Source organism: Aptenodytes forsteri, unplaced genomic scaffold (genome assembly GCF_000699145.1).
Source record: "Aptenodytes forsteri isolate BGI_AS27 unplaced genomic scaffold, ASM69914v1 Scaffold56, whole genome shotgun sequence".
Taxonomy (NCBI): domain Eukaryota; kingdom Metazoa; phylum Chordata; class Aves; order Sphenisciformes; family Spheniscidae; genus Aptenodytes; species Aptenodytes forsteri.
In genome coordinates, this window is record NW_008796213.1 from 2529259 (window position 1) to 2553565 (window position 24307).

The 24307-nt window shown below is 37.3% G+C and overlaps 1 protein-coding gene across 1 annotated transcript in view; it reads right to left on the reverse strand.

Moving 5' to 3' along the window:
- MTPN (myotrophin) overlaps window positions 1-24307 on the reverse strand; it is a 43592-nt gene that overhangs the window by 14160 nt on the left and 5125 nt on the right. Inside the window, exons 2-3 of the mRNA XM_009288344.1 lie at window positions 3315-3428; window positions 1996-2079 (exon numbers count right to left, since the gene is read on the reverse strand). Coding sequence (XP_009286619.1) covers window positions 1996-2079; window positions 3315-3428 — 198 coding nt within the window. The remainder of the gene's footprint in view (window positions 1-1995; window positions 2080-3314; window positions 3429-24307) is intronic.

A 24307-nucleotide genomic window follows, 5' to 3' on the forward strand; every position in this document is an offset into this window, starting at 1 on the left:
CTGCTAACTTTTTTATATTTGTGGTATGCAAGCAGACTAAGGAGACATGCACCACTGTTCATCGGTTCTCAAAACTTGTGAAAGTACAAAAAAATATTAATTATTTTTGTTTTCCTGTTTAAAAAAAAATACATTAAGGAGGATTTTGACTTCTAGTCCAACAGCTTAAGGAATATTCTATGACAGAGGCCACATATGCAAGAGATCAACTAACAGGGTAAATGAAGGTAGTTGAAAGTAGATACATGTAAAATAATGAAGCTTCTTAGCAGTAAGTAGAAGTGTAGTATTTACAAAAGCAACAAAGAATAGCTTTGAAGAAAAATCTTAAATATATTGGTCTATCATTTGCATTTGCAGTTCCACTATTTACATACACTAACATCAGACATTCAATATTTGTCCTGCATTTGGAGTAACAATAAATACACCCCACTCCAAAAATAACTAGGAAGAACATTAAACAGTCAAAGTGAAACAGTCAGTAATTTTTAGAACTTTCAATAAGGGTTGAACTACCTGATCTCCCAGGTATCTGCTATCAGAGAACATATGAAATCAGACTACGTTACAAAAAAGATGTGACAACAGATGTTCAAACAAGGGTTATAACTGTATTAAGAGAAAGAACAACCTCGTAATAGAAGATCTGCCTCAAACAGAATGAGCTGATGAGCAAAGTTCCAGTTCATAAATATTTCATCAGCTAGGCCATGTGAATGGAAGCAGATGTGGTACAACATTTAGCTCTGCATGAAGAAATCTGAAAATATAAGCTTTCCCAAACTATCAGTTGCAGTAACATTTTTCTAACCTCATCCCCTAGTCCAAGTTCTTATAACATTCTGCACATCTTTGTAAGATTGCCTCATCTTTATGGCTATTGAACTTAACCAATTCCATTCAAATTGTATCAAGTATAGAGATCAATACATTTTCTCAAGACAGAGACTACAATGAATGCACAACCCAATTGTCTATTGCCAGACAATTCATGTGTCAACTCAAGTTTTGAGGCATCTTATTTACTATTTGAGAACTTATTTAGAATGCAAAACACATCAAAACAGAAATGGAAAGAAATACAACATGGGATAAAGGATACCTTTTTTGTAATGGCTATATAATGATCCTAAATGAAGGATCAGTCCTCACAACAAATTTAAGCAAGTCAGATGCACCATTTGAATCCTAAATTAACAGTCACAGCATTTCTTCAGATAGGCATAACTAACATTAGGCAGGATCAGAGAAGTGAAAAAAAAGTGAAATTCATGCAGCATTAAGGCAGTTAAGGAAAACTATTTTACCTTGAAAGTGGCATATGAAAACATTACACAGCATGAAATCCTTTGGCCAAATGATTTAAGTGGGTTCATATACTGAAAATGCACTGTTAACCTCCTTTTTTCAAAGTAAGTGAGGTGTAACAAGAACGGGCACATATGAATGCTTGAATTAACTACTGCTTTGTAAAATGGATCACCTTTGTAATATGAATCAAAGGGAGAACAGAAACAGATTAAGCTTATTCTCCCCAGGACAAAATTTACAAGCTCTGTAACAGATAAAGCTTGTCTTCCTATTTTACTTCCCCTCACTCTGCCAGCCCAGATGGGTTTTCAGTCATCTGGCAAAAGCAGAGGGAAGCTGCACCTCTGAGCAGCTTCACAGTGGAGATTCCATCACATGAAACACTTAAGCAGCTGCCAAAGCTAAATCCCACTCCTCGCATCTGCTGAAGGATGCATTTTTTTTCTTGCCTGATTTGCTGTTAATTGCTCTCTAGCTGGAGCTCACAATACTCTTAGTGGTCACACTATTACTTTTGCTACACTGCAAAAGTCCTGGAACTTTCTCCTTCAACTATCTTCATAATCAGAGTACCCTCTCTGGTTTAGCAACAAACAGCATTTGTTTGAAGTCCTGAACTTACCTGGAGCATCATAATCTTAAGAAAAATCATAGTAATACACTTCACTATTGGTATCTCACCTTTGACAGAAGCAATTTCACACAGGAAACATGGCCCTCATAGACTGCTGATAGGAGTGGTGTGATATTATGTTTGTCTGGAGCCTGTAAATTGAGACACAGTTACTTGAAGCACAATTTCACACAGCATTAAAAAGTTTCACTTAACTTTTTAATTTTGTTTTGTCAACAGTAGTGTGAAGGTAAGGATTTAAGAATATTATCCAGAAATGCATTCCCTCAGAAGTTTTTTACTCTCCTTTTTAAAAAGAAAAGTCATTGTTTAAAAACCAGTCAGGTAACAGCAAGATATTTCTTCCATAAGACTTCCAGGTATCCTAATGTTTGTTTATTTTTTAAGGCCAATGACAGAAATTGCAGGGTTGCAGCTGACAAATTTTGCCCAGTGTAAAAACAGTACTCCTAACTCTCACATTTCTCAGCCAGCCTGACTTCAGAAACCAGTTTTGGCTGAAACATTGTTTGGGCTGTCTTCTCCTCTCTAAACTACAGTCCCGGAAAAAATAAGAAATGGAGCAACTGAAGTGTTCTTATTTTTTCCTCCATTTTTTCTTCCTCTCCAGTTAGAACTCCTGAGGAAGAGATAATCTTTCCAGGCACCAAGGAAAAAATCCAAGCCATTTTGTTAAGGACTAAAGCTGTGTTGTACATTAGAATGCTTGTCTTGAAAGTTAAAGCACAGCATTTGGGGTGTATGGTTAAACTTTCAAGACAAGCATTCTAAAGCACAGCATTTGGGGTGTATGGTTAAAGTATTTAGAAACTTCACTTTATGGAGAACTACACTGTTTTGAAGTGCCAATACAGCCCAGCCAAGTCTTTTCATGACAAAAAGCCATGCATTTCAAGCTACAACAAAATGACTAAGTTTGTACAAGTAAGAATGTCTCCCAAAAAGAGAGAAGCACACCGATTTAAACAGAGTCGATCCTGCCCTGGCCAAGGATGCATTGCACTGTCTTCTGAAGTCCCTTCCAACAGATGTAATATGTATTTCATGCAAACTTTCTTTAGATGTGATTACTGGATTTATTTTTCTAATCATGGTCAAACTAAAACTTTTTTATAGCTACAAACAACTTTTCCTAGTGTGTCCAAAAAGAATAGAAACATTTAATAAACATAATTTTAAGCTTCTAACCTCTAGGAGACCACCTCTAAAATATTTTTAAATGCATCAAATTGTTTAGTTTGATCTAAGTCTTTCAGTAACCATTTAGGCACTTATACCAATCCTTTATATGTGTGTGTGTTGGGGGAGGTGGGGGGAGGAGAAGACCCTAAGACCCTAACATCTGTTTGCAAATTGATGTACATACATTAATATCAGCTCCTTTCAATAGCAGAAATTCCAGAATCTCAAGCTGTCCACAGTCTGCTGCATAGTGAAGAGGCTTCCTCCCACCTTCAAGTGTCCGGTTGACATCTTCACCCTTCAATGTAAACATAATCTAATAAGCAAAATTTTAGAGCTAACACACCAAGAGCAGCTTGAAAAAAATCCAACGCCTTCAAATCTGCTGAAGAATGTTCCATCCAAATATTTAAGTAATTGCCCAAGGAAAATGAAAATTAAGTTGCTCGATTTCCTTTCCCTTATCTATGCATTTAAGACTGTAAGACAACCTTGGCCCTTCCTTCCACACTGCATCTCAAGTGTAGTGAGTACCCAAATGCACTAGGTAACTCATGTGATTAAAAAAAAAAATCATTAGAGCTTGTAAAAAAATGCTCACATTTGCTCATTTTGCTTCTCCTTCCCCCAACTGGGATCCTAGTTATCTGGCTAAGTTACTTTACCTGCTTCTACACATTGAAGTTTTGCACACTGAGAAACCAGATGCATAGAAATAAGTCAGCATCATAGCTACTAGCAAGTGAGTACAGACTATTCATAACTTAAAACCCAAATATGAAACTGTCCATTCTGTTTTATAAATAGCACCTGCCAATTCTACATGACAAAAAAGTCTGAAGACAGTCAACCAAATCAGGACACAGGAAGTTGTATTCTAATGCCACTCGTACTAGTGGATTGAGACATCTCTTAAGGCGTAAACAAAATTTAATTTAGTGAGTGCCTAATCAGCTTTGTTTCTTCACCTTGGGTTGTGCAACTAAGGATAAACTCATTTGCTGCACTTCAGTAATGATGAGAAGTCACTGGAAACCAAATACTGACAAGCTATGTGGTAAGTGACTTCTTGTTCATATGTGCAAGTAATGTTAGTATTTTAGGTAGTGGCTAAATTTAGCATCGTACCTCAAGTCCTGCATCTCTACAGAAAAACAATCAGAAGAATTTCAGCTGCAACACCAATTCATACTTCTCTACTGAGCCCCTGCAGTTCCCTCACTCCTGCCCCAAATCTCTAGGAAAGTTCACAGAATAGACAGCTTGACATATATCTTCCAGATATCACCTCGCTTCTAAGAACGGAAGAGGAGATTATCAGAAGGAAATCTTATTCTGCATTTGATGTTCTATATTATCAGTTTCATACTACCAGCCAAATAACAAGATGACCTCAGAATTCTCCTCTCCTATCAATACAATATTCAATTCTTCTCCTAATATACTCTGCTGAAAGTCAAAGCAACACAACAGTGTTTAAACTTCAGGTGTTTAAAGTTGAAACACCATGCATTCTGTGGTCTCAGAGGTCAGAACCTGGTTCTCACACCATTGAAGGTTCTGGCTTCAAAGTAGCATGAAGTAGCAGCAAGTAACACAATGAAAAAAACTGCAACTGCTGTTACTGACCCTGAAATATGGCTATGGCTTCTGAAGCGTGTTGGACATCAGGAAAAAGATAGCTTTACTTTTATCTATGATTTTCAGAACAGCAACAAGTTGCACTTCTAAACAAAGTCCAGCTTTAGCTACGTGGACTACCAACACTGTACAATAGTTTATAAAGTAAAATTCCAATACGACTAACTGAAGGTCTAACTCTTTATCTGCAACAACTTTACTGGTAAACAGTACTGTGATGTAACTTCTCTTTTGCTGAATTTCAGTACAAAATGTTGGTGAGGCTATGTTAACAACTGTGTTCCAAAAAAAAAAATAATCCAGATCACAGCACACTAACAGCATATACTTAGCTTATCTAGGAAGTTAAGCTCTACCCATATTCTTATTCACACCTTGCCACTTCCCGTCAATTTAAAAACAACTGGCATTTAAATAACACATGATGTTTGCAGATCCATAAGGATTGGGATTCATAAGTTCAGGAAGTCAACCATGTAAAAGCCACGCAATCACTACCTTGAAACAGGCTCTAAGAAGTCTTGTAATGTCTGATGCATGCCAAGACATGGTAAATAAGGGGGTAAAGGAGAAGGACAAGAAAGCTAAGTCCTGGGATAGCACAAAGTAAAGCTACAAAGTTCACATTCAAAAAGGAATTTAGAATCATCATGTCTTAAGATTAAGACAGTCCAACAAAGCTCCCCTTCCTTTAGCTTATAAATATTATTTGGCTTATTGGCTTACATTACAGGATTTTTTTTTTTTCTCCTTCTTTTTGAAGACTATACCACAGATCCCTCTGTTCTCTCCTAAGCTAGTTGTGGAATAAATTCCTTCTGGACAGTGAACTTTTGGAATGAAAAAAAAAAACCAACACAAAACCAAAAACCACACACAATACCCAAATACCAAGTTTTCTAAGTTTCCCTTAAAGATGATGAAAGCTTGTTTATAGGGGACTACCTAGCAAAAACATCTGCAAAGATGTCCCAAACACAGACTACATGGATTTGAATACTAGCACTGAGAAAATGTATCAACAGCATTCAAAGTCAAACATCAGAATGTTTTAGTCCAAATTAACAAAGATATCCGATAAGTTACAAAAAATAAAAAAACCCCAAGTACTCCTAGGTTCTGCAATAAACAAAGTCAAATATCTAATTGTTTGGTGTGAAAAGCCACTGTAAAAGAGATCACTGAATGTTATAAAACTTCATTTGGCCTTTCCTACTCCCAGTCTAAGACATATAGAAGTAGGAAGGGAAGACAAATCAATCCATTCCATATACAGGGATCAAACTCTGGCACAAGCACCTGCTTTAAATGCAGTCTCTAACACACATGTCAGAAAACTCGCAGGACTCTTCATAGGTAAATTTCTCTCTGGCCTTTAGATCTCCTATTTATATTGCCTGGGGCATCTCCCCCATAGGAAGAGCAGTGGTCTCCAAAGTGGAGTGTGAAAACCTGGAGAGGTGTGCAAGATAATCCATTGAGGTGTGAGAAGAAACTATTTTTTTCACTGCAAAAATAGTATTTATTTAATCTTTATCTCATCTTTAATTTTCATTTTTGGGTATGTTTTATAATGTACGTAATAGTACAGTAGTACATGTATATAATTTATAAATAAATATACAGATATCGGTGGTGCATGCTCTAATTTTTTTACTGACGGGGTGCACGATCAAAAGGGTTTGGAGACCACTGGTCTAGAGGTCTATCTGTATCCATGGAAACAAATTAATTCTTTTTCAGAGGGAGTTTCATGCTAGAAAACTAAACTGTTTCAGTGGAAATTTTATAGGTCAACTAAAAAACCCCTAAGCCTCACACCTACACACAAATTTTTCAGATTAAAGACAAGCTGTTATAAAACTCACAAGAATATACTTAGAGTTACACTTTTGCAAAGAGAAAGCGCCTTTAGGCATGGAAATATCAACTTTTAATAGAATTTCAATTAAAGATATAAAGTTTCAATCTTTATCTACACCAGCTGCCATTTATGTGCTTAATTAAGTCTCCAAGATGCAAGTTGCATATAAAATCACCTATAAAATGGGAAAGTCAGAAAACTGCTTGAACCCTCATGATCCAAACTGGTAGTACACTGGTACTACCAAAGACAGTAGTTACTACAGCTGCAACAATAAATCTTTTACCTGGCTAGACAGTGATGTGAAACACATCTAACATCCTAGATAAGGTTGTCAAAGATTATCTAAACAAGCTGCTGTTCTCTTTTAAGCTTAGGATAATACAATCCTGTGGGTGTTCGATTCTTGTCTTCACTAGATGAGCACTCCAAGTTGGATTCTCTTGCTCTTCCACTTTAAGTATCCCGTTCAGCTAAGCCAGGACAGGTGTTGACTTACATGGGCAGTCGGGTTCTCAGTTTTGATAGACTGGCCAGCCATAACAGATCACATTTTATATAGGAAATGCATCTTCTCTATATGGTAGCATCTAAAAAGTGAATGACTAGAGAATTCAAGGATTCACATTAGCAAAGAAATTATATACTGTAGCTCTAGCAACAAGCTCCAAATGCCAAGTCACATCTTCATACGATAAAAGAAAATCTAAGCATAAGATTTGAGCCCCCTCTCATAAATAAGGCAGCCCTGGTGAAGGTGTGGCTAATTATGCCAACAGAATGAGACAAAGTCTCTCAAGCCCTCTAACAGGCTGAGGCAAGAAACAGCACAGGAAGTAAAGATTCAAAGAAAAGTTATCTCTATGTAAAGTTTTCTGAAATTACTGTGCTTTTGAATAATATTGGCCAAAGACATCATACTGAATATTATGGACTTTGGTATCAGCAATCTTATCAGGTGACGATTCTCAATACTGACCTCTGAGACCGCAAAGTAACCAATATTTTGGTAGGCTGAAACTAAGACTGTACTAAATAGCTGCTAAAGTTTTTCTTTAAAAAAAGACCATACTCTGCATAGGCATATGGTCAGAACCCACATGAACTGCTAAAGAGCAGCATTTTTCCTTTACGCCAGCAGGAATAAAATCTTATGTATATTAGACAAAGTGACAGAACAATTCTCCCAGGAAGTTTTATGGGACTTTTGCCATCTTCTAGAGTCTAACAGAGCAGCAACAACATTAATAGTTATGAAGGGACTTCAAAGGAGACGTAATTAAGTCAGAATCAAAGAATCATATCAACTTCAAAATAAAATATACCTTCAGTCAAAGGCCACACCTCTCCTGAAAGAAGATTATTTATTTTCACTTTCTAGAGTGGACCTACAAATTCACTAACAATTGTGCAAATGTTTGTGCAAAGCCTCAGAAAAGAATTTGCCCTTGCAAAAGAAGAGACACGATCACCTCTTTAACGCCCTTCCAGAATACATTGAGTTTACCTAGTCAGACATTTAAGGCTAAGTCTGGCACATCAGTAATGTTTTTCTTTGCAGATCAAAGACCTAGAGCACCAGCTATGCAGTAACATTAAAAATCGGTTCAACACATGAAACATCAGAACCAGCAGTTAGCAGGTATCTGCTTTAATCTCCCCTATTAAAATCTGATTACAGGTAAAGAAAAGCCTTTCCGTGAATCTCCAATTACTAAACAAGACAGCATGAAAGAAGATTTTTATAACATGTTGATCTTATGTCCTACTCGGAAAACTCACATACATGGGTAACAGCAGAATATCCATTTAGAAGGACTTTAAGTATCAGCTGCATTTGAAAGCTGGGTATCAACTTTTCACTTAAGGACAGGAAAATAAAAACTTGAAGCTCAGTTCTAAATACTTTCAAGAGTTTTCTCTGCTTTTTAAATAACTAATAGTAGGGTTCATTATAGCGTCCTCCGAATGCAGCTATCACCCACTTTCTATAATGGAGCAATTCAATCCATAAAAAGATCTGTTCTAACTAATGTCTTGAGTACTTAAGTTACTCTTGAACTTAATTCTTCCACTACACTCCACCACACACATTTTCCTTGCTCTGCCTTTTCTTGCCAATATACCTACACAAAAACCCTGGTTGTGTCTCATGTCCTTTTCCAGTTTAACTCCAGTCAAGCTTTGGCTTTTTTAGTTCCATCCCTGCACACCCTGGGAGAGGGCCTACGTTCTTCCTGGGTACCCACCCTCAATTCCACTTTTCATGTTCCCCCTCTTTGTATCTGAGCTCAGAGAGGAGTTCCCTGACAGCCAAGCTACCCTCCTGTCAAGCCTGCTGGATGTCCCAGAGTAATTTGGAAGGATCTGCACCTTAACAGCTGCCTTGAATAAGTTCTGCCAAATTCTCTTTTGCAGTCCTAGTTAAAAGAATGAATCAGATTTCACTGACTTTGTCCCTAATGCACATTATGACATCAGCTCATTGAAAATGTTGAATGAACAAGTTTAGTCATAAATTACAAGTTCTAAAGCTCATTATTTTCCAGGCAGATGATTTAACCACACCAAACTGACACTGTCCTTGAACAGCCCCCACCTTTTCTGTAGGCTCTATTACACAGACTATATTCCATGCCTCCCTTGGTCTAGCTTTACCTGCTAACTCCCTCCTTTCCCAGTTCCTGCCAGTTTCAAAAGCATCAACACTTAAAGCCAAATGAGCTAAACTAAACTCATCTAGTGCCGCTCTAGCATCCCTACAGCACACTCCATATGCTTCAATCGCAGGCATACTTTGCAGTGGCACACCAACTGAAACCAAATCTGAGCCAGCTATTCACTCGGGCACTGTGGTTTGACAGTAATGTTGCTCTAGAACACTAGTGCCGTGCTATTAATGTCACAGCTCACCCATCAGTTTAGCACCGATTTTCTCTTGTGTAGCAGTTACAGTACCACTACTCCTAGCCACAGTTTGATCCTTCCCACCCCCTGCATCAGAATTAGTGGCTGAACAATGAATCCAATGAGGGAACTAATCAGTCTGAGAATTAACTTGATCATTTTCTTCTTCCCAGCTGAATATGTTCCGTCATCTGATTCACCACTTGGCACCTGAACACACCAGAAATAAGTAGCTAGGATTTACACTGCAGTTCTGCCACAGGAATAGAAACTGAAAATTGTGACCTCGTTAAGTCCTATTGCATAGGTTAACTGTATTAGTAGAGCAGAATCTGTAATACTGGTGGCATTAAAATGCTCTTTCAGATTCAGAAACAACTCCATATCCCCATCTGTACTTATTCCGTCATGCAGAAATAACTTCATCTCCCCATTTCATGCACTCCTTTCATTCCAGTTTTAATGAAGGAAACCACATTCCATGCAGTCAGATGTCCTTAGAGCACAGGGAAGCATCGTACAAGAGCTACACTACTGGGTAATTCCTGTCTCCATTATTCTGGAAAAAGATGAACTCACTGTACAGTCTGCTGCATTACTTCCATCTCTTCACATATAAAGGACGGCCATTCTTATAGAGTATTAGATAACTCTGACATTTTAAATATAGCAATAACTTTATTGTTGTTGTCTGAGTGGGAAAAAGGAAGAGTGAAAAATCCTCTTTCTATAAAGAAAAGTTTAAGTCCTATGGATGAGATATTTGGAATATCTTACTGCATATTGAGAATACTACTTCCGAACACTTCATATTTTACTATCTCCCCCCCAGACCTTTGTTCACACTGGTTGTATTTGTTTTTAAAAATTCAACAAAGAGATTAAGTGAGATAGTTCATCAGAAGTATTTCCAACCAATCTCATTATACAGATCTATAGCATAAGATGTTAAGAATTCAACTCGCAGAAAGCAGGAGCGTCTCGGGTTTTGAGCATTTATATTCCTCAGGTGTAGGAACAATAGGCAAATATGTGTGGATGAAAGAAAAGTAAAATTTAGGTATTGTATCTTTTTGTTTCTTTGTCACATCACAGTGCATGGCCTTTGTATCAGAAGGATCACATGTGTAATATTCCTTTATGCAACGTTAGCAACATTCTTCACTTTAAAGCACATGGTGTAACAAAAAAAATCCTCCTGGGATTTTATGCCAGAAGAAACATTTGAAAACAAACAGGTGAAATTCAGTGTAGCATCTGCTTTCTGTGTTCATCCTCATGAGATGTCTTTTTTTTTTTTTAAAGAAATTCCTAGTAGATAGCTAGGTAAGCTTTGATACACCCAACAGCAATGATGGAGGTGTAAATGAAATGTAAAATCTTTCTTACATTGTGATATTGTAAATCCAGAGATCCCCCCCGATTGAAAATACCATGGTCCCAATTTAATTTAACTTTATAAAATGAAACTGGCAGAAGTAAACTAATTTATGCTGTTGGATACAATCTGAAGACATTTTGCCATAATAGAAACTATATTGGTATCCACTGAATGAAATCTTTCCTTCCAGTCTAACTCATTTTTAGTTTTTTACACCTAACTATTTGCCTGAAAGAGTAAGTTTCATGTTTTTAAGTGGAACATAGATAACCTGAACTTTGAAATCACTTAAGAGCCATCTGAAGGGAGAGCAAGCTTGGACAAACCACACCTTGAAAAAATTATTAGCCATATACTCAAACAGGGTTTAGCAGACAATCTTGCACTCCCACAATGGGGATGTGGGGGGTATGGAGGAAGTAGTGTATATTAATCTTCCCCTAATACTCTCCTTCCTTTGCTCAACGTTTGAGTCAGCTCACACCCCTTCAATCATTCCCCAGTATAACTTTTTCCAGATTCATCCATCTCTGGAAAGACTAAAAAAAAAACCAACAAAAAACAAACAACATGTAAGTACTCTGAAGATAATACATTTAGCTATCTTTGTCATTCTACTTGTATTCTCAAAATGGTTGTATTTTAAGTATTTAAGCCAAAGTTCACTGCTTAACCTGTGTTTCAGTTGTATGTTCACAGACTTTTCAACTGTTTACTGCTGTCACATGTCAGCTCTGGGTCTTACCTAATTCAAAAGTTACCTCTCTAACACTGCAGATCTAAACACCTTGACTGAGAATCCTTAAAAACAATACAGCAGAAACAACTGAAAAAAACCCTATTTTCTACATACTTTTATTCTTCAAGGTCAATCATTCTACAGTTTCTAAAATGATTGTGAGCTAAGAATACTGTAAGTCAAACAAAAACTTCTACCTTTATTCTACTTGCTGTAAGAGTAAAAACATAAGATGATCTTTTTACATAACTAATCCATGGGTCATAAACACTGGCGGTAATGAGGGAAAACTCAAATACCATGCTTCCCGAGACCTGACTAATAATCTGAAAATATAAGGACAGTTTAATTCTACAAGCTTGTAAGTCTACTGACTCATGGAATCACAGACTATTTAAGGCTAAAAGGGAACTCTGGAGGTTATCCAGTCTAACATCTGCCCGAAGTAGGTCCAATCAGATCAGGCTGCTCAGGACATTGCCCAGCTGAGTTCCATAGACCTCCAAGGATGGAGGATTCTGCAGGCTGTCTAGGCAAAAGCCCTTCCCAAGGTTTGATCATCCTCACGGTAAAATATTTTTCTCTTATACCTAACTGGAATTTCTTACATTCCAACTGGAACTGTTGCCTCTTACACTTTCACTGTGCACCTCTAAGCAAACTTCTCTATATCCCGCCCTCGGTACAGAAAGACAACAATAAAATCTTCCCTTTATCTTTTCTTCAGGCAAAAAAACCCCAAACCACCACAATTCTAACAGCATCTCCTTGTATATGTCCTCAGGAATCCTGATGGCCCCCAAACTCTTGACTCTGAACATGTTACAGTCTGTCAATACCTTTCTTGTACTAGGAAGCCCAGAACTGGACACAGTACTCATATGCAGCCTCAGAATTGGTAAGAAGGGAAAAAATTCCTTCAACCTGCTGGCTGTTTTCTTGCTAATACAGCCCAGTATGCTGCTGGCCTTCCATAATGCAAAGGCACACTGCAGACTCGTCTGCAGCTTGATGTCCACCAGGACCCTGAAGTCCTTTTCTAAAAAGCTGCTACCTAGCCAATTAGTCCCCAGCTTGTACAGGTGCATGGGTTTACTTCGTTCTATCCTATTGTCCTGACTGGTAAAGGCATCCCATTGTCTAGGCCACCAATAAAAATATTAAGCAATACTACCAATACCAACCCCTGATAGATGCCACTGGTAACCAGGCACCACTTAAAAGCAATACTGCTGATCACAACCCTTTGAGTCCAACAGCCCAGCCAATTTTCCACCAACCTGACAGTCCACCTACCCAGTCCATATACCACAAACTTCAACTTGGTCTCTCACTGTATCCTGACAGTGTCAAATGGTTCGAGAAGGAGGAGGATTTGCTCCATAGACTTCCCAGAGACTAAGGCTAAGCTGACCTACCCACAGTTCCCCAGATCTTCCTTCTCACTGTTCTTGAATGAGTGTGGTGGTTGCTTTCTCAGATTCATCAGGAACATTCCCCTTTCTTCCTTTGCCTTCCTTTCATTATCAATGCACTAGCCCCTTCTACTGCCCTTGAGATTCCTTGCTAGTTTCAACTTCGACTGAACTTTGGCTATCATACCTCTGCCCCTGCACATTTGTGCAGTGTTTTACATTCCTTCCAGTGGACCATTTTGCTTTCACCTTCTGTGTAACTCTGTAAGTTACAGATTCCTCAAAATATGTGACGACGGACATAAGTTGTACGTCCAAGTAATAGCCTTGAAAAGCACTCTTTCAACTCAACATTTCTCATGCTGTCATGAGCGAGTCCCAGAATGCAAAGAAAAGCCCCTGAAGAATCTTAACCTTCTTTACTTTAGACAGGCTGCAGGATAATCTCACCTATATTCAAATAACACCAGAAAAAAGGCAATCTGATCTTCCATGACAGAAACAGAATTTTATAGCTCGCCTTCCCTGAATTCTTCTTCCACCAATCAGTTGCTTAAACACAGAACTGGAGCCCCAAATACCCTGGTTTTCAATTAACTTTCTTTAAAAACTCAAGGAGAACTAAAATTGAACGCTATGAGTTCAAACACAAAAAAGTTCTCATTTTTTACTTTTGCCAGAACAAAAAACTAAGCTGAGGTTTACCACTGAAAGGTCAAGTGCTACTACCTCAGTTTTCTTACTATTGAAATTTTCTCACTATTGAAACATTCCTTGGGCTTACGTGCAGAGAGCCCAGATTCCTCATATGACCCGATGGAGAGTGCTTTCATCCTCCTCAGTCTGCCTCTGGAGTGGTTCCATACGTATGCCATTCTGTAACCCTAGTTCTGACCTTATGACTGCCAAAGAGCTGATTCACGTACTATTAACCTTAACTCAAAGCTGGATTTGTAGGTGTCTTTTGTTCCAATATAGGTATTTCTGTAAAATGCGTTGAAGAAATCCGACAGCATCATAGAACACCAGTTCTTAACAACACAGCTCACTATATGAAGTATTCACCTGGTCTGCACCTTGGGCCTTCAGTTCAATGATCCCACAATATTCCAGTTTTTCAAAGTGGTGGTGTAGTTCAACTGAGTTTTTCGCCCCTATAGAATAGTCCCAGGGTCTACAAAGCAGCATTGACTTTGAAGAAATAGTTTTCATTCCTGCCAAAATATAAATTGATTTAGCCAACCAAAATCCACACTAGCACTTTCACAGGTCCTTGGAGATTACTGATAGAAACACCCTTAAAATGAATTCAGTAATTCAGGCCTAATGGCTTTTCCTAAAAAAACTTATTTCTAGTTTCCAAGTGTTAAAATTAACACTACTCAAAATACCTTCACGTAGCAGGGACAATAAATTCATCTCTTCTTCCAAGCTGGTTATACAATTTTCTCTAGAAATTGTCATGGTAACTGAAATGGAGCACTAGCCTGAAGCAGTTTCTGCTGGGTAGAGCAGAGAGGTTAAATATCTGCATCCATTAATGAAACTGACTCAGTTTTAAATTGCTACAGTAGACGTACCCTTACATCAGCTGTCTTAATACAAACCTGAAGATAACTGAACCACTAGTCTAGTACTTTAGACAAGGAAACCATTTTTGTCAGCTTCTGGGTATTTCATCATAACCCTAGACTAACATGCTATTTTCACATTTCTGTCCATTTTTATTAATTAGAAACAAGAACAATTCAAATTACCAGCTCTTAACACAAGTCAGTACAGCATATTATTTAAACTTTTGTACATTTTTTTCTTCCTGTAAGAGGGAAAAAACTCTTGACATATGATGCTTCAGGGATTGCAGAACTAAGAATTGGGCAGAGCAGATGAAAAAAAGATAAGTTCCAAATTTTCAACCTGATGTGTTGAAAAAACTACTCAAGCAATGCAGGCAGCCTAAGGAGAAGCAACGGTTTTACATATATTCTGCTCAGCAAGATTGAGTCTCAGGTTTCTTGTCTCTATCTTCTGATTCACAAGAAAAATGACCCTGTTGCCCTTGGTCAATATTCAACCTATGAGCAAGAGTGGAACACGGTAAAGTAACTAATAACTCAAAGGCAGGGTTAAGTCCAAAGAGCAGAAAGGGAAGGAAAAAGATTAAGTGTTGTAACTTGTGAATTGTTTATGATATTGAAGCAGATTTCTTCAGTTAAAAACTAGCAATAAGTTCCTGCCAAAGCTGAGAAATCAACTCATTGTAACTGCAAGTAGGCAGTTTCCCATGGCAACTGCAAAAGTTTTGTGCAGGATCCAAGTTTTCATTTAAATCCTCTATATTTTCAAAAATTACTTATTTTCAGTCCACTAAATAAGTTAACGTAACCCTGTCTAATTCAGCCTGCCGCAGAGACTATTGCTGCTGTTGCTCAGTGGTTCAGCAAATTCTGAGCATTCCAGTAGTTTTCCAACTGCAGCCTGAGTGGACCACAGTTGTCTGTGGACAACTGAACAGAAGCAAATTACCTAGATTTATTGTATGGGATAACCACTTTCCACTTAGACAATTTCAGAAGATGTAGAAGTGCTTTGGGTTTTGTTTAATGGCTGCAAGCAACTGCATTAGCTAAGCCTTTCTACTGATTATCTTTGTGTTCACAGTAAGAGATATTTAATAACGCCTTTTTGACACTGCCAGGTTTTTTATCCCCCATCCTCTAAATTTCATAACCTGGAGCAACAAGGAATTTTCTCCCAGCTGTCTTCTTTCTACCCTGTATGCTTTGGGGGATATTTGGGACAAGCTCTCTACACACCCCCCACATAGCACATCACACAAAAAAAAACAAAAAGAAAAAAAACGTCCACAAGAAATCCTGTAGATGATGATCAAAAAGCTTTTTTTATCCCCCGTCCTCTAAATTTCATAACCTGGAGCAACAAGGAATTTTCTCCCAGCTGTCTTCTTTCTACCCTGTATGCTTTGGGGGATATTTGGGACAAGCTGTCTTTACACCTTCCTCATATTGCATCTTACTGAAACAAGCAGAAATAGCAAAAACGTCCACAAGAAATCCTGTAGATGATGATCAAAAAGCAAAATCAAGTTAACAGATGTTGAGAAGGGAAATTCTTGAATACAGAAAGTTAAATCTCTGTGGAACAGGTTGCAGACATCAGTAGTAAGTTTTCATTGCTGTTCTGGATCCACATTTAGTCTTTGCTATTAGTTTTGCTTGCCACATCCATCTGAGCTTCAGTATTTAAAAAGCTGAAAAAAGGCTACTCAAAGAATTTCAGCATAACATTCCCACTAAAAGACCCTCACCGGTTTATCAAAAAGAGATATTTGTTCTGATGATAGCATGAGTCTCTCCAGTTGGCATTTTGCAGCAAGTTCTACAACCAGAGCAGACAGATGTAGATGTCCATATATGTTTAAAATGGGTCTCTACTTTGCAATTCTCTACTTTGATAGAAGCCTCAGCTGTTAATGATAACACTAATACTTGGTCTACACAAGTTAAGAAAATGAATTATGAACCCGATGCTGGATTTTACCTGTCTTGATATGGTATTTAAAGTACTCTGAAAAGCTTTTATAAGCACCCCTACACTTATTTTGGCTTAAGCCAACAAAAAGATACTTAACAAGCATACTTTTCAGGTTTTATTTGTTAGTGGTAAACAAGTATCTAGCTTATCCACCATAATCAAATGCAATCTGAAGTCCTTTGTCTCACAGTCAAAAGAATACGATTCCAGAAACAACTGCTAAATAAACCGAACTACTGAGCCATCTGTGCTTCAGTTGTTGTATCAGCATTTTTAGAGACAAACAAACTTGATACACGAGTCGTTCTGTAGAACAGTAATAAACCTACTGTTTCCTAGCTACAGCTTCTAGAAACTTGTGCTACGATCCCAGCTTCAGAGATGTGTCAAGTATGTGCATTATTGAAAACAGTTGTTCTCCCCCTGCCCCAAATCCATAATCTAAGACTTGAGTGAGAAATCGTGGAAATGACTCACTATTTGCATTACCAAGTGATGAAACAGGAATGAAGGGACCAGTTTTGCAGCTTCTCCTAGCTCTTAAGAATTCCTATTTAAAAGTTTTGTCCAAAAGCACTTCGCCTCTTAGTTAGACAGTAGCTCAGAATAATGGCAGCAACCAGTTCTGACAGAATAAGCTGTTGCAGACAAGGGTATTATTACTTCTAACAAGAGACTCTCTGTCCAGAGTACTACTTTAACTGATGAATGTTAGGGCGCTAAACATTCTAGATCATGAACTGAAACAGCCGATGGTCAGACACACTTTCTAAGCTACCTCTGCTTCGAAGAATTGTTAGAATTTGGAATTAAAGTTAAAATGCTTTAGTTATAGCACCAGGGCTTGTCTATCAGACATGATACAGTGGGCACAACCAAAAATAAAGCCATTTAACCACTAATTCTTAAGGAATCACAGCCAGATCTAATGACTGTATACATTAACTTGACATAAAACTAATGTTCGCTCTAAAGAGATGTGTTAAGTACTGTATCCATTGAACACAGTGCAGTGTCCATTTTCACAGGCAACACTGAGCTGGCCTAAAAGGGTTTTTCCTCCATAAGTGATTGGCCAGACTACATGTTTTAACACTGCTGCATTTTGACCCAATTCGGATGATCTGATCTGGATGATACCCACTCTAAGGGTATACTAAGCAGAAAATATTCCAGCCCACATGGGTGCCAGATGATTGCTCAACAGCAGACATCAACCATACTTAAACCAGAAATCACATGAGGTCTCAGTAATTCAGTACTGTACCATCAGCAGACTGACAACAGATGACACTACCAAAACAGAAAAAAAAAATCTACAGAACACCTGTTCATGTAGTTTTACACAAACTCAAGCTTAACATGTCAGATCATCTAGCCATGGAATTCTGAAAGCAAGTTCGGACAGATAAAAATACACTGTACCATGCTTCACTTCCTTGGTGCCACTAAGTTTGTATTAGAGTAAAATTTTAAGTTCAAGGATAAAGCAATCCAAAGGTATAGTAATAGGATTCAGGCTATTTCCATCATTAGATCATTGCTCCAAAAGTTAACCAGCTGAGCAAAGAATAAAAGCCATTACCATCCAAACTGCACTTAGTTGCTAGCTCTGAATTAAAGCATTTTTAGTACTGTAAAAGCCTCAAGATCAACTTCTGTATTAAAATCCTCAGTACACGTTGTCCAAAGAATGCAGAGGAAGTCACTGTTTTCCTTCTAGGAGAACAGTAGGCACCAGCTATTGGGTTTCAGTTTCAATAGGTGCCAGCTTGATATTTTGACTTCTATGCGTGATCTAAAAAACTAACAATAATAAACAACCCCCCCCCCCCACAAAAAATACCAACAATAAATGAGTTCTCAAAGTTAAGGTTGTAATCCATCATGAAGATATGAAAGGATAAACAGGAAGATGAGTATATCTTCCAAAAATTACTGCTATAGTTTAAAAAAATACTGACTTTAAATGTTATAATTGGGACTTAGCATCATAAGCATGACTTACTTCTCTAGAATCTGAACAAAAGGATATGTCCAAGGCAAGATCAAGTGTTCTGTCAAACCCAAAGCAATGAAGCTCCATCATGAAGATATGAAAGGATAAACAGGAAGATGAGTATATCTTCCAAAAATTACTGCTATAGTTTAAAAAAATACTGACTTTAAATGTTATAATTGGGACTTAGCATCATAAGCATGACTTACTTCTCTAGAATCTGAACAAAAGGATATGTCCAAGGCAAGATCAAGTGTTCTGTCAAACCCAAAGCAATGAAGCTTAGCGTCTAAGTGTTTTCATATAAGATTAACAAGCCTTATTCTCCTGTGCACATTGAGTTTACATTTTCTTCACACAGCCATGCATAAAAAGATATGAAATATCAAAAGCAGTATTAATGAGTTCTAGAAGTTTTGTGCCTTAATGCAGATCTTTGTTGACATGCTGAAGCAGTTGATAATTGGAATCATGCAAAAACAAAACACAGAAGTAAAAAAAACTTGATCAGAAAAGCTATTTTTAAATCCATAAAATAAATGCTGCTTTCTAAGCAGTATATACTTAAAGAAACATACGCATTAACATCAACAGAATGGCTCTGTAAACCAATTATATACACTTGGAGTTATTCAGCTTCACTGTAATACTTCCATTAAAACTTAATGATATTGATATTGCACTTTTACAATTTTTAAATAATCTCTACAAAAGTTAAGCTATTTTCTTCAGACTTCACCAGGAATTACTGTTGAAAATGCTTTAGTAAATACAGTCTACTAACTTGTCACAAGAACTGAAGACTGTATTTCATGTTATACTCTAGTTAAAGGAATATACTTTGAAATTAAATATATTTACTGTTGAGTTACTATCTCCAAGATAAATTTAAATAACAGATAATTAGTGCTTTATTACAGGCCAAATTCAACTTTTTTAAACCATGCTAAATATCCACCCCTTTAGCCAAAGAAGAGTTAATACTATTATTGAAGTTATTGAAAAGTTAGCAATCCAAGAAATAAAGATTCTCCCAAATGCCTTACTTGAATACAAAGGATCCTGTGAAATTTTTTATACAGGGCATACATAGAAATGCAGATCTCACCTCACAGGAACTCTCGACTCATCTGTTTTATATAAAAGACTTGAAACCTCCTCCTCCCAATTGCCTGAATCCAATTACCTGAATCAAGTACTGGAAGTGTTTTTGAACAAACAAAAAATCTTTTTTAAACATTTCTTGCCTATGGTATTTGCAATCATAGCATCATTAACAAATCAGTTTAGAAGAGATATGCTGATGGTAACTGTTCTATGGGACAGCTCTCTATCTTTTGTCTCAAATGGCCTTCCAGCTCACCTTTCCTCCTTGAAGCTAATCACTAATTTATAGGCTACAAGTGTGTTAAAAAGCAGGTTCATAAATTACTGGAGTTTGGGGAAAGAAAGTATCAGTCATTCGACAATAATTATCAAGACTTGATCTTAGCTCATAAGAAGCTTTGAGCACACAAGTCTGTTTTATAAACTGACTCCATAATTAGATACGCTTTAGAGTATTCTTTGAACTTTGGCTGGAAGTATGACAGGCAAATCTCCAGAATACCTTTCTAGTGATGTTTTGGTCTGTTCAGCTTATTAGCCACTGCATGCAATTCCTCTATTTGATTTTCAAAGTGTAGCTGAAGGCTAAGTAAAATGATTTCACTGTTTCCCTTTTGGCCTATAACCGGTGAAGAAGGCAGCAGCGTATATAAGCAAAGACAAAAATCTAGATCATACTCTAATTCTTGTTGCAGCAAGAAAGTTACAAAAATTCTTTCTTTGGAGAAATGCAATAACCCTTGGCATATTATGTATCTGCACTGAACTACAGAATTACACTGTATACAAAAGACTGATAAAGACTGTAAAAACAGGCAAAGTACTAAAAAGCACCAAAACCCAAGTCCCCCAAGCTACTTCAAAGCCACATTCATGTGCATATGCATTATGAGTTTACAAGACTATATTTGTCTTTCCCTTCCTACTCTCTCTCATCAGGGTCTCAACCACTTTCAGGATAACATCAAGTTATTTGCTGTCCTTTACTTAAAAAAAACCAACATCACAACAAAAAAACAAAACACACACAAGTACATTCCAGTCAAACTGAGAATTAAGACAAGAACCATAGCTTGTTCAATAGGACTTACTAATACTGATTGCTTTCCAAGTCAGAGAGCTACAGATCTTCAGTGTGTGAAAGAGCAACACAGATACTAGTCCCTTACACATTTAAAGGAAACTATTGTTTCCCTCTCCATCTCTGGCATGTGATTGCAGAATTTGCCATTGGTGGTCGCAATCAACATAGGCTTTAGGATCAATTTGCAGTAAAAAGAGCCAATAGCATATCCAGCAACCAATAAAGATTTCAAATTTTTTTAATATGAGCTGTGCCGATTTGTACTTACCCCTCCACATAACGAGCTAAAGCATAAAAACATCTAATTGTTCAAAACTGCTGAAACTGCAACTTGTAAGAAAAACAATTGTTGTATAACCGACTGGTCAGTTATTGGTACTTCTTAATTCCAGCTAATGCTTTTGTCCTAGTAATAGGAGATCAGTCTACACAAATGACAACTGCCTCTTTCCACAGAACTGTATTGGCTGGTAAATACAACATTCAAGGTGGAGCTTTTGTGGGGTGGGAGGAGAAGAATAATTAAGAGTAACTTAATACAAACCTTCAACTTCGGAAGTGTGCAAGTACAAAGAAGTAACTGTTCACACTTTTGTCTGGATGCATATTCAGAAGTTCAAACAAGCATAAACATTAAGCTATTAAAAACCTGCTAAGAACACTCGCCTGGGAACGCATATAAAAAATGAATATGTGACTTAAGCAATACAATTTTATACATCCCCTGGCTTTTCTGTATCTTTCCTAAATTTTCTCTTCTGACCTTTCATCTACACCTTTAAAGTGCCTTTCAGCCTCAAAAATTCTTGGACTTGAGAATCCTGCATTTCTGAGTCCACTATGTTCTGCTTAAACTTGGGTAGAATATTTGACTTTCAAGTCCTGATATCTTAACAGCTAAGCATATGTTCCTTCAGAATAAGCATATAGAAATTGTTTGGTCTATTGTGAACTGTCCAGGGGATTCCTTATTTATGCATTTTGACACTGCTGCAAGATCCATTCATTCAGTATTTTTACTTATGTGGCCTGCATGACTCACCAATTCCATGGTACCCAAGTCAGCATTCAATGCATAACCTTTATAACTAACACAACTTTCCGCATATTATTCCAAATGGAAACAGAATACAAACCACTGCAGAACTGTTCTCTTGGACTTTTAGAAAGCTTAGCTCATCTTCTGTATGCCTTCCTGTTGAAATCAAAATTAACTAACCAAATTGGAAGACAAGAGCTAGGCTTGAAAAACAAGGATTTAGTAAAGATAAAACTGATACAAGAGGAAAAACTGAGGTTAGAATAAGGGAGGGTGGGAAGAAAAGGAGCAGTATTAGAAGTAAATATTTTCCTCACACCACTGAATTCTCTGCTTGTTATTCATAACCTATTCCTAACTTTGTACTGTCATACTTAGTAACGCATATGCTAAAGACCACAAACTCGGACAAAACAGGACATATTCACAGCAGAGAGAACATTCGCTTTCAATTTAGGGAATAGAATACATTAGTAAAACTTTCAGCAACAAAAATTTAAATTCAATGTCTTATTAAAATCTGATTTTGATCACTTCTTTACTTTTTGCAGCAAACAGCAATTAGACACAGGACAAGTCAGCATAATGAGAACAGCCTAAACAGAAACAAATAAGGAAGTACTTAATTTTTTATTTAAGCATACAAGTCAAACATGAGTCACATACTTAGACAATCTCTTAAAGCCACCAAGAGTTTCAGAGCACAGATACCAACTGAATGAACAAAATGATCATAGGCCTGACATCAACGTCTCAAAGATACTACTACATTTAGCAGTTACAGATTTGTGATCAGTCTTACCATGAACTCCATTTACATTTCAGATGGAAATGGCTTCAGAATCAGTTATATCTGTACCTTCACAAAAAGGACAGATTTGAGAATTCTGGGATGTTCATTCAGTCAGCGAGTCATACATTCCACCACAATGACAGGTTTACAGGTGAGTTTGTTACTCCATTCTGTTCCTATAAACTACTTAAAGAGCTGATGCACAAACTATTAATATTTGTGAGCAATTCTTTACCACATTTTTCGGATCAGACTGGGGAAATTAATTAGCCATCCTGAAAAGGTGTTTTTCATCAGCCTCATAAGTCTTATTGTACCCACTACTAAAAAGTAGTGCCATGCTGGGTTCTTCTGAAAGTTGTTCTAGTACATTCATGGCATTTTAGTTAAGAGTAACTCTACCATGAATATGGAACCTGCTAACAGCAGGTTACAGTAGCAAGCAACTGTCTTGTTATATAAAAGAAAGGTTTAGATCATCATGTTCAAATTTACAAGTGTAAATTGAACTCCAAGTTTCAGTAGAACTAAGCAGTAAAACAATACTGTATCTTTAGCAATCACACTCCAGCACATTCAACAGTAATCAAGAGGAAAATAACAGGAGGCTACAATACTCCAGATAAAGAAAAACCCCACATAGTACAAGTATTGGCAAAACAATGAGGAGTTACAAGACAGAGATATCCAAGAGGCTCCACAGAGGATAAACTCAGTCCAGCAGCTCCCAGGTCAGTGCTAGCCCTGATACGCTCCTGGACAAGCTACTGAGATATACTTACATTGCACTGTAATCAGCAAGGCTTTCAGGCTCCCTGTCACTTAAGAGGAAGAAAACTGTTTCCAAACCAGAGGCAATCCAGATATCAATGTAGCCACAATAATGAAGTGCACTTCAGCATTCAACACAGTGAGACAAGGTGAATTTCAGTGTATCCATGGTATGGTTAATCTGTAACTCAAGTAATCCATCCATATATAATGACCATTTAAGTGTTCATTTTCATTTAGTTTGTTCCTGAAGGTGTAGAAGTCATTTCAATGAACACTTGAAAGAACAGAGGTTACCCCTCAAAAGTTAAAAGCTATTTATTTCCCCATTCTAATCATTTTTCTCGCAGACATATTTAAGTCTCTACTCTTTTTCACAACACTTAGACTTTAACTATACCCCTGACTGCTACCTCTTTTTCAAAATGGTTATTTCTAAACAAAGTTTTTGTTTGTCTCTCCAGTTAGTTTTGCAGTAGTCAAGTCTTCCACATTTCTCAAGACATGTATTCAAACATTATATCCCAAAGAACTGCAAGACTGTTTGTAGTACCACAGTTTTGTGTAGGATGCATAGGTAGTTGCTGTTTTCTAGCTGCGTTATTGAAGATCCTCTAGGGATTTTGTTTTGGTTGGTTGATTTATTTTTTAAAACACAAGATTCCACACCAGAAATGCCTACTAGGCAAGCACAGCACGTACATACTTTCTAAAAACATTCATTTCACAGCTGTGCTGGTTTTGGCTGGGGTAGAGTTAATTTTCTTCACAGTAGCTAGTATGGGGTTATGTTTTGGATTTGTGCTGGAAAGAGTGTTGATAACACAGGGATGTTTTAGTCACTGCTGAGCAGTGCTGACACAGAGTCAAGGCCTTTTCTGC